Source organism: Phalacrocorax aristotelis, chromosome 18 (assembly GCF_949628215.1).
Source record: "Phalacrocorax aristotelis chromosome 18, bGulAri2.1, whole genome shotgun sequence".
Classification (NCBI taxonomy): Eukaryota; Metazoa; Chordata; class Aves; order Suliformes; family Phalacrocoracidae; genus Phalacrocorax; species Phalacrocorax aristotelis.
Genome location: NC_134293.1, coordinates 6,028,767 through 6,043,736, shown reverse-complemented (window position 1 = coordinate 6,043,736; position 14,970 = coordinate 6,028,767). Strand labels below are relative to the sequence as shown.

General features: G+C 44.3%; 1 protein-coding gene across 23 annotated transcripts in view; it reads right to left on the bottom strand.

Moving 5' to 3' along the window:
* The window catches only part of SGSM2 (small G protein signaling modulator 2), a 72,562-nt gene that overhangs the window by 55,355 nt on the left and 2,237 nt on the right, over window positions 1-14,970 (bottom strand). For 16 of the 23 annotated variants that reach the window (XR_012663564.1, XR_012663565.1, XR_012663566.1 and 13 more), the window contains exon 2: window positions 2,553-2,628. Coding sequence is in view for 20 of the 23 variants with exons in the window: in XM_075112716.1 (XP_074968817.1) it covers window positions 2,553-2,628 (76 nt within the window). In the remaining 3 variants the exon portion in view is untranslated. Of the gene's footprint in view, window positions 1-2,552; window positions 2,629-10,681; window positions 10,844-14,970 lie in introns of those variants that run through there. The other 7 variants (XM_075112727.1, XM_075112728.1, XM_075112734.1 and 4 more) reach the window with 2 other exon arrangements.

Genomic DNA, 14,970 nt, shown 5'->3' with positions numbered 1-14,970 from the left:
CTATTTAATCGGCACCTTCAGCCATTTAGGGCCTAGGAGAGCTAGGAAATTTTCAGTTACTGATGCAGACAAGCCCTGAAAATCAACTACTGTGTATTTAAGAGACTCTTGCTAAACCCAGCCTTGCAGGAGAGTAAAATGATTCACAAGAATTCTATATTTATAACAAAGATTCACTGAAAGTGACTCATGTACTGAGCCAATATAATTTTAAATAGAAAGGAAAAACCTATTGAAGAGGCACATGAAACTGGAGTGGGGGAGGGAAGAGAACTGCACAGGCAGGTGGGCCCCAGCCAGGAGCTGTTAGCCAAATCTATGGGAAACGGTTTCTCCATTCAGTTAGTTGAAGTGATAGCAGAACATCCAGCTTCACCTACTTCTGGTTTAGAGATAATTAAGCCCTACATTCAAAGCAGCTGCAGGTTAGAATACTTCCTTAGGATAGGCAGGATTACTGGGCAATAACAGGGAAGCTCATGAAGAGTTATTAGTTTTTCAGACCCTACAGAATTCAGAACACAAAGCTAACTGGAGTCACAGCAGGAGGGAGGGAGAGAGAAATATTAAGAAGATTTTACAGTATAGCTAATTTTAGCCAAGCAGATTCTAACAGAAATAGCTGCCGCCCCACCACCCCTTACATCAACACTGCAGAACATCTTCCTGAATGTAATTTCGGAGACAGAGAACAGACACGCAACACTAGGAGCTCTCCAGATCAGATAGCCTGCCACAAGGGCATAGGCTCAGGGTTTCTTCACCTGCTCCTATCTCGGGACCATTTTTCTCAGTTACTTTTTCTCCTCTGTATAGTACAAATATACAGTAGATAAAAGAGGAATGTTTGACATAACCACAATTTAAATGGAGGAAACGGCTACAGTCTATATTAATAGCAATAAAAAGTTAGCCAGAGAACATGGCCAAATCTTGCACTCCCGCACTGAATATGTAGGGATGAATAAATTATCCTAAGCTGTAAGTAAAATATAACTTGGAAACAGCAAGCAGGCTAGTGTAAGATTAGCCTTGCATATATAATAACCATGCACAGCAGAACAGGTTGGAATTTCAGTGTTGCAATAGGAAAAGGTCACTATTCTCAGACTTTGGCTTTCAGTAACATGTCAATACTTCTTTGTCTAAGCAGTCTACTTATCTCCAAAGCCAAATCTATCTTCCACTCTTCTTAACCTCTCCACTGTCATCAAGACATAACTGGCTACGCTTGGCTGCAAATGCTGCATTCTGTGAAATCCAGAAGTGTTTAGATGATGGCTGTTCTCCAGTCATTCTCAGCATCGCTCCCAGTTAAATCTTCAGTTTGAAGCATGAAGAGAAAGCAGCCAAGAATTCACAGGACAACACACATATTTACAATTGTACATAGCTTTAATTCTCTGCAGTACCTTGCTAAGATGTTTCTCCACTCACCAAAGTCTGATGAATAGTGTTAATAATTTATTTGCCCTAGTAAATTATGGGCTAGATTACAGACCAGCATTCAACAGTTCCTTCTTGGGCACTGAATGAAGTGGCCAAGTCTCCAAAGGAGTTCTCGGTGTGAACTCTTGGGAGCTGACCTGTACTGAGAATCCAGCATTGGACCATCCTTTATCCACCCACCCACACAGGGTCTGCTTCACTCCATCATCACAAGATACACATATCAGTCTAAGTCTGCAGGGACCAGGCAAACAACCACCAAATTTTAGAATTTATTCAGACTTTGAGCAATTCACAGAGTTTTGAAACAGCAGCTGCCCTTGGTATGCCTGACGTTATCTCCAAAGAAATTTTATTTTCTTGCTAATTCTTGGTAATGCAACTTCCAAAATATGGTAATGAGGAGAAGTCACCAACTTAATGCCTCACTGATTATATTAAAAAATATACAAAAATGTCCACAATGTCAAAGCCTACACCTCAATCTCTCAAATGCACCATTTATGTAACACAGCATCCAGTGCACAGGGGAGAGCTGTGTGCTGTGAAGACCAGAAGCATGCCAGTTAGCCAGCGGCATGATGCTGGACAGAAAAGTCACTCAGATTGTCATAATTTCCCTTCTTTAAAAAAGGCAACATCTCTTTCAATGACTTTTTGGGCTTGATTCTGTCACCTATACTCAAAATTAGACACCTTATTCTTCAAATATATTGAGACAACTTACAGAACAAAGTACCTGAAGCTGGAAGGTAGCTGCCCATTTTTAACCCATGACTGTGAAGGCTTCATTTTTTGGCAGTTATTCTCCGGGTTGTATCTTACCTCTAAATATATTTTTTTTCTTAATCTACTAAGGCTTCCTAGTAAATCACCTTGTTCTTTTGGCTTGGTACTTATTTTGGATAATGCCATTTTCATAAGAATTACTTTCTTATTTGTAATGTACACACAGATGTAGCAAATGTAAAGAAAAGGTGCCATGGGCCTGAACTCCATGATTTCTAATATTTAAATGCCTGTATTTACCTCTGAGAGCTGAGGAAATACATTTCTATAGGAAAAGTAAGATCCTGTAGTGTTAGCTTTTTTGTGTCATTTACCACATAAGGCGATGATGTGACTGCTGTCTTCATGTACAAATTTCCGGGTGACAGCTTCTTCCATGATCTGCTTTACCTAAAATAAATAAAAAGAAGTGATTATAAGATCCCAAGACAAACCAGCACAGCATTTAGGAGTTTCAGTTTCAACCTTTGCTTGCCCTTTCCCCATCACCAAAAGACTAACAACTCACACAAGTTACTCTTTGCAGGGAAGGAAGGATAAAAGCATTTAAGAAGGGAAAGGAAAGACAAACCCGAGCACCTTTTCATGGGATGAGGGAACCTTTGGTAGAACAAGGACGGGTCTGTTTGGGGTGTGCCCCTATAAAAGGATGAATCACTTCAGAGCGCCCAGAGCGTCCTCCAGAGAACTTTTTCAGCAGAAGTTCCCAAGGACTGTGCAAAACTTTAACTAATCCTTGGCCTTCCTGCATATAGTTACTTTTCCTCATGAAACAAGACTATGTAGTGCCATGTGCTCTTTCCAGCTGTGGCATTCTGCTCTTCCTCAAGCACAAAGAATCCCTGAGCTGCACAGACGTGCATCCCAAGAGAAGTTTACAGCAACCTTTCTCCTATTTGGGGACTTTACATACCACAGTAATTAAAAATGATGCTCTCAAACCTCTGCTGCACCAGACACTATACTAAAATAATATAGCACCTACAGAGAAGACAGCGCCTTCAGTTTTCGCTTCTAGACACAATTTAACAATTACAGCAAATACAACTACATTTATCGCACTTTTTACTGATTTAAAATAAAGTTCCTCTCCAGTTTCAGGGCTGATATGTCAAGCTGCAGAGGGAATTCATTGCAGATTACTGACTTTCAAAAATTAGGGAAGAACAAATCTTACAGTTAGGCTCCCAAAGAGAGGCTGCACTTACCCATCATTCATCTGTTAGCTTATTCCTCTCCCATTTGCTTCCTTTGCCTGATACCAGATTAAACCTATTTGCCTCAACCAACTCATTCATCAGACAGTCATTCCTTCCTGGCCATAGAGCACTTGCTTATACAAATCCACAATCTTTTTTGGCTTCTCTCATCTGTGAGCTATAATTATGGGGTTAGGATACTCTGCCTAAATAAATGCCACATCACTTTCAATATATGAAAGTAAGTGCTACTGTGGCAGAAATTTAACAAGATATACTCCTCTTCCAATGTGTTTGGTTTTTTAAACTTGAAAATAATTTTTTTCAAAGAAAACCCAATTTTTACAGCAGTCCTGGAATCCAACAAATAGTGAATTATCTGGCAGGTAATCACTCTTTACCAGCAAGCTCAGCAGCATGGCCTGTGTACCAGCTCTGACCTGAGTAGCAGTGCAAGCTGTACGGCAACGGTCACCACTAGCCTGCTGCAGGGGCTAGGTCTGCATACCTAGGAGACCTTGATCCCTGCTTTTCAGTAGGGAACCTGGCAACCGTGCACTCCGCTTTCATTAGGCTGCATCTGGTACCTGAGATAACCAGTTTAAAGCTAGTGTTGACAGGTCCAAAGGTTTTAAGCCTTCCCACTCAGCGCTGGAACCAGGAGAAGCTGCAGGTGCAATGCCTGATCAACAGCTGGGCTCTGTATTTGCACTGCTGTGATGATGAGGTGGCACCTCAGTGCCTTCTCCAGTTTGGAGGGCTTCCTCCTCCAGTAAGATCATTTGCAAAGCCAATTCTGGAGGCAGCAATCAAGCATGCCTTCCCCCAGCTAATCATCTTGAGGCCTCCATGCCCACTCCTACACCCCCACCCCGGCTGGCAGCAGTCTGCAACTCCAGCTCCAGCACTTGCTGCATGAGCCTTTCAACACATGGCGTTCTCCTCGCCCCAAATTCCAGATCAAGTCGATGCTACAGAATTTGGACTTCTTATCAAACAGGAGACCTCTGTGTTGGTTGCAAAGAAAACATTGGGTGGGGGGAAGGAGCAAACATGTAAGAGGCTTTGAAAGTAGAACATGTTTTATATCTGAGGACTTCAAAGCAAGTCTTTTGCACTCCATAAAACCTGACTCCTTGTTCATATACTGAAGCTTGACAACATAAACTCCTAACAAGGCAATTTGTTTCTACCCTGTGGCATGTCTGATGTGGCTATGAGAACTTTGGACCTTAGAGTATAGCAGTGGAAGGCAGAGGAGTAAGAGTATATCAAGAAAGAAGCAAAGGTTTGAGAAGGTCTCGTGGATGGGATCTCACACAGGAAGCATCTCGATTATCCTGTTTATCCAGCATTCCCCTTCTTGCATTTTTATCCACATCATTGTTGATTTACAAGCTTGATGTCTGTTTGTCTTGGAAGGAACCCAACAAAACTTGTTCCAAATCTCACCCAGAGTTTTGAAATCTAGATAATAGCACCTAGGCAGACCACAGCTCAGCAAAGGGAAGGGGACAGGACAGCTGCACAGCTTTGCCTGTTTAAATTCCAGCTCAGACCCTGACCTGCACTTTCACACGTGGGAGGCAGCCTGTTCAGGCAAACACAGCTTGCAGTGGAAGTACAGAGACAGTGCCATCCACTGCCTCCAAGCCAACTCATGTCTCTGCCTCAGCCAACCCATCTGTGAAAGGACAGTGACCCAACCTTTGCAAGCTGTTCTGATTTCACTGGATGAAAACTATATCTAATGTACAAAATGAAAGGCCTGATTTACTAAAGAGAGGAAGTACTCTGAGTGCCACTAGCATCAAGGTGGACAGAAGAGGAAGCACAACAGAGCTGCACCAGTGTAAGTCATGCACATACGCTCAAGTTCACAGACGTGAATTTAGGCACCACTCAGGACTGCAGACTGTCATTTTGGTCTCAGCTCCCTGGAGAACACTAACTGGAATTCAATTCCTAATGACAGGGAGGAAGAAGAGCCATCTACCAGGAGCAACAGCTCCAGAGCTCAGGGGCCAATTCACTGCTGTCACACATTTTCCAGGCATATCCCAATCATTAGTCTTTATTAGTTCAGTATGTTTTTGAGATCCCAGTCTGTAGCCCAGGAACAAAAAAAAATTAAAGTGTATAAAAAATTAGAAAGAAAAAGGTTTCAGATGCAATAATCAGCCCTACTTTTATACAGCAGCACCATATGGTCAGCCTATCAGCAGAGTTTGAAACCAGGACCTCCAGAGCTGAGCAGGACAGACCAGGCAAGCAAGCAGTGTCTGCTCTTAACTGCCACCGAACACAGAGCAGCCTTTGCATATTTTCTGGAGAGTCAGTGAATGTTATTAGAAAACCTTTTCAGGGCACAGACAGTAGATGTGAAGATTCAAAAGCTGGAATGAAGCATTCTTGAATCCCACGTCATTCAGGGATGCTCTAGGCAAGGAGCTAAATCAAATGTTTCTGATCAAAGGGAACACAAGCCTTTTTCTTTTTTTCTCCCCCCTCCCCCCGCAATTTTGTGCAGCTCTCTTTGCAGGGAATTATGCTGTTGTGTCTCTGTGTTCTGGGGAGGCACTTGTCAATGAAGCTTCCTGAGCACAAGCCTACAAAGACACCCACTTGCAGCTACTAGCAGACCTGACCAAACTGCAAATGAATCTCATTAAAAGAAACATCAACAGCCCGCCCCCCCACATTAATCCATCCACTTGCACAGGTGAGGAAATCTGTTCAGCCTACTGAACTGCTGTTTGCTGCAAGGGATGGAGGACTGCCTCCTCCAGTTGGAGCCAGTGCTGCTAACGGAGCGGTGTCTGGAGAGAAACCCGCTCAGGTGGGAAGGAGGCGACAGAGGTTCAGCTGAGGTGGGATACGGGCTCCCTCCATTGCCTGGGAAACATCCCTCCCATTCTCTGTGCCTCCTTTGTGAGACCAACACAGGATCTACTAATCTTAACCAGGCTGTGCATGGCACAAGCATGCAGAAGAGCAAGTGCGTTGACTTCTGTGCCTTTCAGCCTCTCCATCTGTGAACCAGAAGTAGCACTGCACCGGGGGAACCACAGAGCTTTGACAGGCCTCAGCAACAGGCTCGGAAGACATTCTGCTCTCCCTGGAAAAGGTAATAAGACTATGTGTGCACCAAGGTTTCCAACCATTGGAGAGCAAGGATGGGAAAGCTCTGTCTAACCGAGTAAAGATCTTGGCATTTGAGGAGCAAAGAATATCCTGGTGGTAGCATTATCCAGGCAAAGCAAAGCAAGCTCCTCGATTAAAAGTTGGTACGCAGTTGGCAGTTATAAAGGATCACTGCTCTTTCTTCTACATCTAATAATGGCCAAAACTATCAGAAGCAGTCAAACACCAAACATAGGTCATAATGCATGGAATGTTTTGATGTTCAATGCTTCATTTTTTTTTAATAAGGAAGCTTTAAAAATGGAAATAAACTCCAATTTTGCAGCAACCTGCTGGTGTAAAAGACCAGGAAAATGAAGACTAGTAAGGCATGACATGCACTTACTGTATACCAATTTATTCAGAAGCACAGGGCTGGAAGAGACCCATGGGTGTTGCCTTTTCCACCCCTCTGCTGAGCTCCTGATCCACTCCCACAAGAACAGTAAGGACTTGCCTTACCGTAATTTTGCTAAACTGTCACAATGATGAATTTCTGACGAGGGCTGACCCAGCACACCTCAACATATCTCAAACCTTCAGGCATAGGAACAACCTTTCAAACCAGCACTGCTCTTTCAGAATACAGGTCGCAGCGCCTTCCCCAACCATGCATCATGGTGGGACGCTGGAGAAGCAGCACGGAGACAATGCAGCGTCGGAGGCAAAGAACAGTGCTCATAAAATACTGGAATAACCATGACCACAGTTAAAACCCACAGCATTTTTTCCTCAAAGGAGAAAACCTTATGTCCAGCATCTATGTCTTCTTTAGCTTGTGTAGTTACTGTTCATCTCATTTCTTGATCACTCCTGCTGTACTGACTCTTTGTTACTCTTGAAGAAGTGGGTGGTATAAATACAAGCTGTTAAAAAAGTACTGTACTTCTGCTCAGAAGTGGGTGCATTATAGTTGTAAGGTGAGCAGTTGTGTTTCTGAAGCGCTCTGCAATTTTTCAGGGTGAACCTGCTAAGGTTGTTGTTATCCTGTTTGTTTCACAGCTAGAAAGAGTACTGTGTTTAAATCCAGAAAAGGCAAAACCCCTATGTTTCACCAGGCAGAAGGAAGTGGCCAGAGAAAAGCCTGGTTTATGAGTCTACTTGTCACAACAGATTTTCCTGCAGAGAGGGATAAATGTTTGAAACGTGAACTTATAAGCAGCCTCAGCATGAATCCCAGTAGAGTTAAATTTTCAAAACACATTACATGTCCTCCTTTCTATTAAAGCCAACAAAATACATTCTTTACCAGTGGGAATTGTAAGCCCATCTGAGAAAAAGCAAACAACATTAAATTTTCCCAAAGGAAAAATGCAGAAGTTTTTTGCTGAGAGGGAGAGACAAAATAATCACTTTGCACCAAGTGACTTCAGAGACAACCATTTTATATTTTGCAAAGATGACTGAATTTTAACAGGTTTGGCATAAACAATGTACAGAAAGAATATGCTTACTCTGAACTCCATTAGGTATTGAGGTTACGTGAAAATAATTCAATGGGAAGAAAAGCCTGGGTTTAGAGGACAAAAAAGGGAATGATCACTTTGAGAACGGACACGGACTAGTCAAGTTTGCAAAACAAGGCCACCAACACACAACATGGATGCAGGCATAAGTGGCCGTGTGAAAAGTCACACAGAATATAAAATGAGGTTGAAAATTCTACCAGAAGTTGTTAATTACTGTCATTAAGGGTGGCATAATCTGGTGGTTTGTATACTGGTGGTTTGCATTCAATTCCTGGCTCCATGATTTATTGTTTAAAAGAAAAATAAAAGCTCCGTGTCTCTGAGTGCCCCCTGATACCATTTGTCTGAACGTGAGCAGAACAGACAGGGACCCCTACTACAGGTCTGCGAGTGCACAGGCACGAGGTGTTACCCGTTAGGGTAACAATGGCCAAAAAGCTCTCATGACTATTTTAGAATTGAAAGCTCTGGGCAACCCGCAAAAAGCCAAGCCAATATAAAACCTCTAAGAGAGCACTGGTGAAGATTTGGAGAAGAAGAAAAAAAACCCAAACAAACAAAACAAAGACAGAACAAAACTGCAGATGACACAGAAGGTACGAATAACACTTTCAAGGATTACTGAAGTAATTTAAAAGCTAGAGTCCAATTAAAAACATTTTAGAGACTTTAAAAACAAATTAGCCTCAGATTTTTTAATTATGTACCACTTGCTCTCCTTGGCTTGAGCTAGCTTGGATCATGAAAATCCATTTCACTTTCAATCTCATACATTAGCACAAGATTGCAACATTCAGAGTTTGCAAACATTTCTCAAATATATTTATAAATTTAAGCATTAACCCAGGAGAGCAAGTGCACACGCTTCTAAATCAAACCTTATACTATCTTGGCTCAGACAGTCTAGTTCAAGCTAAAATTTCTAAATGAAGTGGCAGGTTCATGGCTGCATTACGCCACAGCATTTAATACGTGAGTGAGCAACAGGTAACACCTGCTCAGAGCCCTGTGGCCAGGTGCTGGCCGGGTCATCCTAGGGCACTGTCCTACAGTTCTGCGTAAAGATCATTCTTTACGTGTCTAACCCTACTCTGCTGACTGAAACATATGATATTTTCTGGTTTCAACACTAATAAGTATTAGGACTCCCAGTTCAGGCTCCTTGGCCATAGCAACAACTTTTCACTTGAGCTTTAATGAATCTTGCTCTCCTACCACTTCTCATTTCCCCAGCTATGAACTGGGGAAGGGGAAGGAGCAGGATAGTTAACTTTTAAAAACTATTTTTTATTGCTGTGGTGGATAAGCATTACATCTTCACTTAGCTCCTGTGTAAGAACAAGCTACACACAGCTGTTACACAGTCAATGCCACAAAAACGCAGAATACGGTACTCAGGTGTACTGGGGAGAGGTGGGCACTTACTACACTGCCACTTCCACCTGGAGTGCATTCACGAAGGCGCTCTTAGACCACGGCACACTTACACCACCCAAGCACCTCGGCAGGGACTCCAAAAAGCATCCTGTTGGAGCAGGTCTCGGCATGAACCTTGCTCTGTGTTAAACAGCCGCTCCACCCAAGTGCAAGGCACAGCAGGAACTCTGTCCTGCTGAGCAAGTCCTACCAGGTAACGGCATCATTCATTGTGAAGACTGAAGCGCTACCGGTCCAGATGCAAGTGCGATCAAATGCCACCTTCCCCATTGAGGCACAGGGTGTTTGGTAGCTTATCCACCAACGGATCTCAGACTGCCCCAGGACGGTTGTAAGACCAGCTCCCCAGAGCTGTCTGTAAGAACAACAGCCCAAATTATCCCAGCTTTCCTTCCGGCTTTCTCAGCACGCTCCCTAAAGCGCAGGTATTAAGACCACAGGAGCAGATGCTTCTGCCAGGGCTCTGCCATTTGGGAACCAATTAATCTATTTTAGGACTAGCTTTATTATCGCTGTTTTTCCCTCTTTCTCCTCTAAAGCTCAGAGCTAAGGAGAAGTTAGCGAAGAACTAGTAACGAGGGAAACTCAACCCCAGGGAAAGGGAGCCGGGACCGTTCGCTCGTTCCAGGCTCCTGCCTCAGCAGCTGAGCACGACCGCCGCCGGCTGCAGGGGCAGGAAGGAGCGAGCGTCTCTGCTCCCCGGGTTCGCTTCGGAAAAACCCAGCAAAACCACTGACGCGTTTCTGGAGCAGCGTTACAGCGTCAACTCCATCGGCGTGGCTAAGGAGCGCCGTTATTTATTTATTTTCCAGTCACGGGAAGGTCACGCACTCCACAGCAGCAGCACAGGAAGGGTTAAACGGTTGTAGCCGAGCAAATCCTCCACTCGCCATTCATCGCCTCCTGAGGGGAGACCGGGCTTTAATTCAGTCTGACCAAAGCTGTGTTTTATTTACTCTAGGCAAACTCTGAACCACCGGCCGCTACCGCAAGAGAGGTGAAACCAAGTCATCACGGGGAAGATTCAACCTTCCGTTACCGGCCTGAACCCGCCGCGGGAGGCCGAGCCGAAGGGAGGGAACCCCCGCCTCTCAGCCCCGGCCCCGCCGGGCAGGACGGACGGACAAACGGCCGCCCGCCGCCCACCCTCCTCACCTCCTTCTTCACGTTCCACAGCAGCTTCTCCTTCACGGCGTCCGCCGAGCAGCTCATGGCGGCGCGGGGAGCGGGTCCGCCCGCCGCGCCCCGCGCTCAGAGCCGCCCGCCCGCACCGCTGCGGGAGCGCCCGCGGGGCGAAGGCTCCGCGCCGCCCGGCCGAGCGCGGGAGGGCCGGGGCGCGCCGCGACGCTCCACCGCCATCTTCCGCGGCTGCCGCTGACGTCACGCGGAGGGCGGGGCCGCGCTCCATGGCAACCGCGCCGGGGGCGGGGCCGGGCCGAGGCGGGAACCCTCTGCCCCCGGCCCTGAGGCGGCCCCGGCAGCCGCCGTGCCCGCCCGGGGAGGGGGGGCCCGCCAGGGACCCCCGCGGGACTCCCCCGATCTCCTTCGGCACCAGCCCGTGCCCACCCCGGCCCTCACGGAGCCGCAGCCCGGGAGGGGCCCGGGGATCCCAGATGTGCAGTAGCTCCCCGGGAGCGCAGCGGCGGCAGCACACCGGCCCGACTAGAGAAGGGAGCAGGGGTTGAAGCATCAGGTTAGTGACACATGTTAAATCTGCTTTTCATAGTGCCTATCTCCGAGCGAATCAATTCGCTGTCTGATGTTGGCAGAAGAACAACAAGAGGGGCCCAGGACGCATTCATTCTCTTCCTTCCGCAGCAAATAAGAATATAGGTGAGATCATTCCTTTAGCAGGGTTTTTCAAGATACTTAATAAACCTAGTTAAGTCCTCCAGCTACTGCCAAAAATCCCACGCTAGCTGTGGTTGTGAAGGAAAAGATGCCCAGGGACACCCAGGGAAAGGGAGAGCTCCCAAGGCAACGGTGCAGAAAACAGAAGTGATGGCAGGCAGGAGGGGCTGGACCGCACCGAGAGCAACAGACCCCCGCCAGCACAGGCAGTGAAGGGAAAAAGAGTTTTTCCATTTTTGAAAGAGGCAGCAGATAGAGGAGACTCAATCATGTTACCCAGACACAAGAACCAACAGTTCTACCACGATGAATTAAAGCAGGCTGTTTCTACGCGCCCTCACACAACATCAGGCAGGGTAGGAGCACCCACCGTACAGATAAACCAGTTCTCCACAACACAACTGTGGGAAAGAAGAGCTGGTACGTACTAGAAACCTCAGTTACGTAGGAGAGGTTTCTCCCTTTCCAAACAGAATGATTACCTAACTTCCTTCAAAGGCACTCAGACACTTTGTGGAATAGTTTTTGCAGTTGTTGCTCACAACTGAAAAAAACTATGGCTCAGCTCAGAAAGCAGGGTAACAGCAGCAAAGAAAACAGCTAAATAGGATAGATAAGATTATGTTGGCTACCTCAAAAGCACGCCTACTGCAGAACACAGACTAAATCTCTGGATCCAATTCCCTGTTAGGCTGCTCCGTCAGTCAAGAAAGTTTGAAGGTTTTCAAAATACAAGTTAGGTTACCTTTGTGGTAGTACAAATTTTGTGTAGACTTAATGAAAGATCAAATTGCTCTGTGATTCTTATTAGGAAATGAAGTTATTTCCATGAATGTGAAAAACCACTGCACCCAATGAATTGTTTTACAATTAAAGCAAAAGCCCAGAGAGAATCAAAACCAGTTGTCCGCAGTGTACCTGTAAGTACACCAATACCTCCTACAAATAGCCTACACGTGCAGGGCACGGGTGACTGATAGCAACAGCTCCATGTAATACGAAAGCTGTTTGCTGACAAAGTATTTCTGTGGTTCAGGAATCCTAAATACTTGGTGAGGATCACAACTGCAATGCAGAACAAAAGTGCAGAGACCAACATGACGAATGAAAAGTTATGATACTGGAGAAAACACAGAGGACAAAATATAACACTTTATTAAAAATTAGTGTTCCATTTCCATTTAATGCACTGATAAAAGAGCAATAGCTAATATGGTTACTGCATTAACTAAGTATTTTACCCATAAGGCTGACCCTTAAAAGTTAGACATAAAAATAAAACAAAGCCTGATGCTATAAGAAAAAAGCTTGATCACAGAATGTCAGTTTAAACAAGATCAGCAATCATATTTGCTATCCTCTGGATACAAAATATTACAGAAATCCAACGTCCTTTATTATTATTGAACATACTAAGCTTCAACATCCCTCTGAGGTAGGGAGGGTCTTACCACCATTTTATTACAGATGAGGAAAAATTATGCACGTACAAACTGACTTGCTGTCACCGAGTTAGTAGCAGAGTTGGAAACAGGACTTATGCCCACTCAGCTCTTAATAAAACCTCGGTTCGCCTAACAGAACGTATGGTGTGAAATTTGGCTGTAAAGATTTAATGCCAAGGATTGTCAGAGGATATAATCTAATTGTGTAAGACAGGGACTGCTGGGCCAGACACGTTCAGTTAAGGTATGTGTCATCAGTATTTCTAAGAGTGAACTGTGTCTGAACATTAAAAAACCTTGAGGAAAAAAAAAAATCTAATCACAACCACAATAAGCATTGCCTGTTCCAAGCAGAATGCAGCTTTTCAGTAACACCACAGCAATGGCCCCCTCAAAGGCCCTCCCAGTCTCGGTCAGTTATTTTATATTTTACCCATGAATTGCAAAAGAGAAAAAGTCAGTGGAATGGAACGTTATGATAGGATAAATGTCTCCTGTTCTGAAAACTAAATGTCAAGGTGAAGGTTAAACATTTAGTTTTGTCTTGGCATTTATCAAGCAGTTGGAGGCTGCTACCCTGCAGAGCTCTCTCTTTTGACATTATTGCCTAATTAACACTGATACTGAAAAGCTGTTTAACATAAGACATTCACTCAAGGCACCAAGTCTCCTTCTCTGTAGAAAGACCGAGGCTGTTTTGCAATATGCAAGGACCCCATTACAGAAGCACACAACCCTTCATTACAGTGCTTGTGTATAGATGTCAGTTCATGTTTTCCGTTCATTCTCTCCGTCTGCTAATATAATATTTGGATGTGCAAAAGTTCACTGAAATTTAGGAATGGACAGTAAGGTTTCAAAAAGAGCTCCAGCAGCTAATGAACGTTAGCTGATGTAGTTAGAATTCATGCATTACAAATGAGGCAAAAAGGCATTTCTTCCTCCCAAAGGCTACTATAAATTCATGAGCACATCAGTAAAGACATCCATTGGTGATGGTCTATGTAGGAAGCCATTACAAGTTTCTTAACTTGCAGAGAAATGCATATAATTAGAAACCTATATTGTCTTAATAGGGATCATAATTTGTCATATTTAAAGCCAGCAGAGAAGACTCTTAGGAAGCAGAGCTGCTTGCTTTCTCTAGAAGTGGACAGCTTACTACAAAGCAGCAGTCCAAAGCTGCATTATCATTTTCAGTGCTGATTTTTCTCCATTATACCAGGTTGTAAAAATATGTTCTAGAATGTCTAGAATGTTCCTGTCCAAACAATTTATAGCCTTTAATTAAGTAAAGGATGATTGAGATGAGAATACAAAGCATGTGTTACATCAAAACTAAAGTATTTGAAATTATCAGAAGCTGGTAGTACCGAGACTCTATAAATCAACATGCTGTGATTTTGGTGGAAAGGACATGCAGTTAACATCCTGTATTGGAGCAGTTCCAGATAAGTGGGACTTTTCAGAGAAAATATAGTGTTCTATCACTTGTATTAGAAAAATGCTCAACCCATGAACTGTGTAAGTGATGGCTCCATCCAAGTCTACATTTAGACTTACTGAGACTTCATGTAAATTATCCAATTATGTAAGCGCTTGGGTGATAACTAACTCGGGGCATTCCAGATTTTATCAGAAACCCGAGTACAGAAGCCCCAGCTAGGGAGGGGATCTCTAATACCACAATCATTTTAGCCATGCGCACGTCCGAATAGCACACTTCCCACAACACACCTACAGAGGGGATTTCCTGATGTTCTCCCATTCCTACCTGTTTACCAGTGGAGGGGACTAGAGAAGTGCTGGTCAATCCCAACCATAGCCATTTAACTGGGATCTCTCAGCCACATCCTGAAAAATCTTATCAGGACAAAGAACACCAAGACTAGGGTTTTGAAACGTCTATTGAATAGACAAAACTTTAGTGTTTATGCAATTAAATTATTACTCTGAGTAAAGCTTACAGACTGACAGAGTGGTCTGTCCACAGTGGCCAAACATTGTTTAACATCGATCCAGTTCTAGTCATATCTTAATCTAAAAGCAGATGTTTTGTAATCAGTACTAACTGGGGGTAGAGAAGGGAGAATGAATGGGGATGAGAGAAGAAGGTGAAATGAAAAGGATATCTGTACATATTTAAAA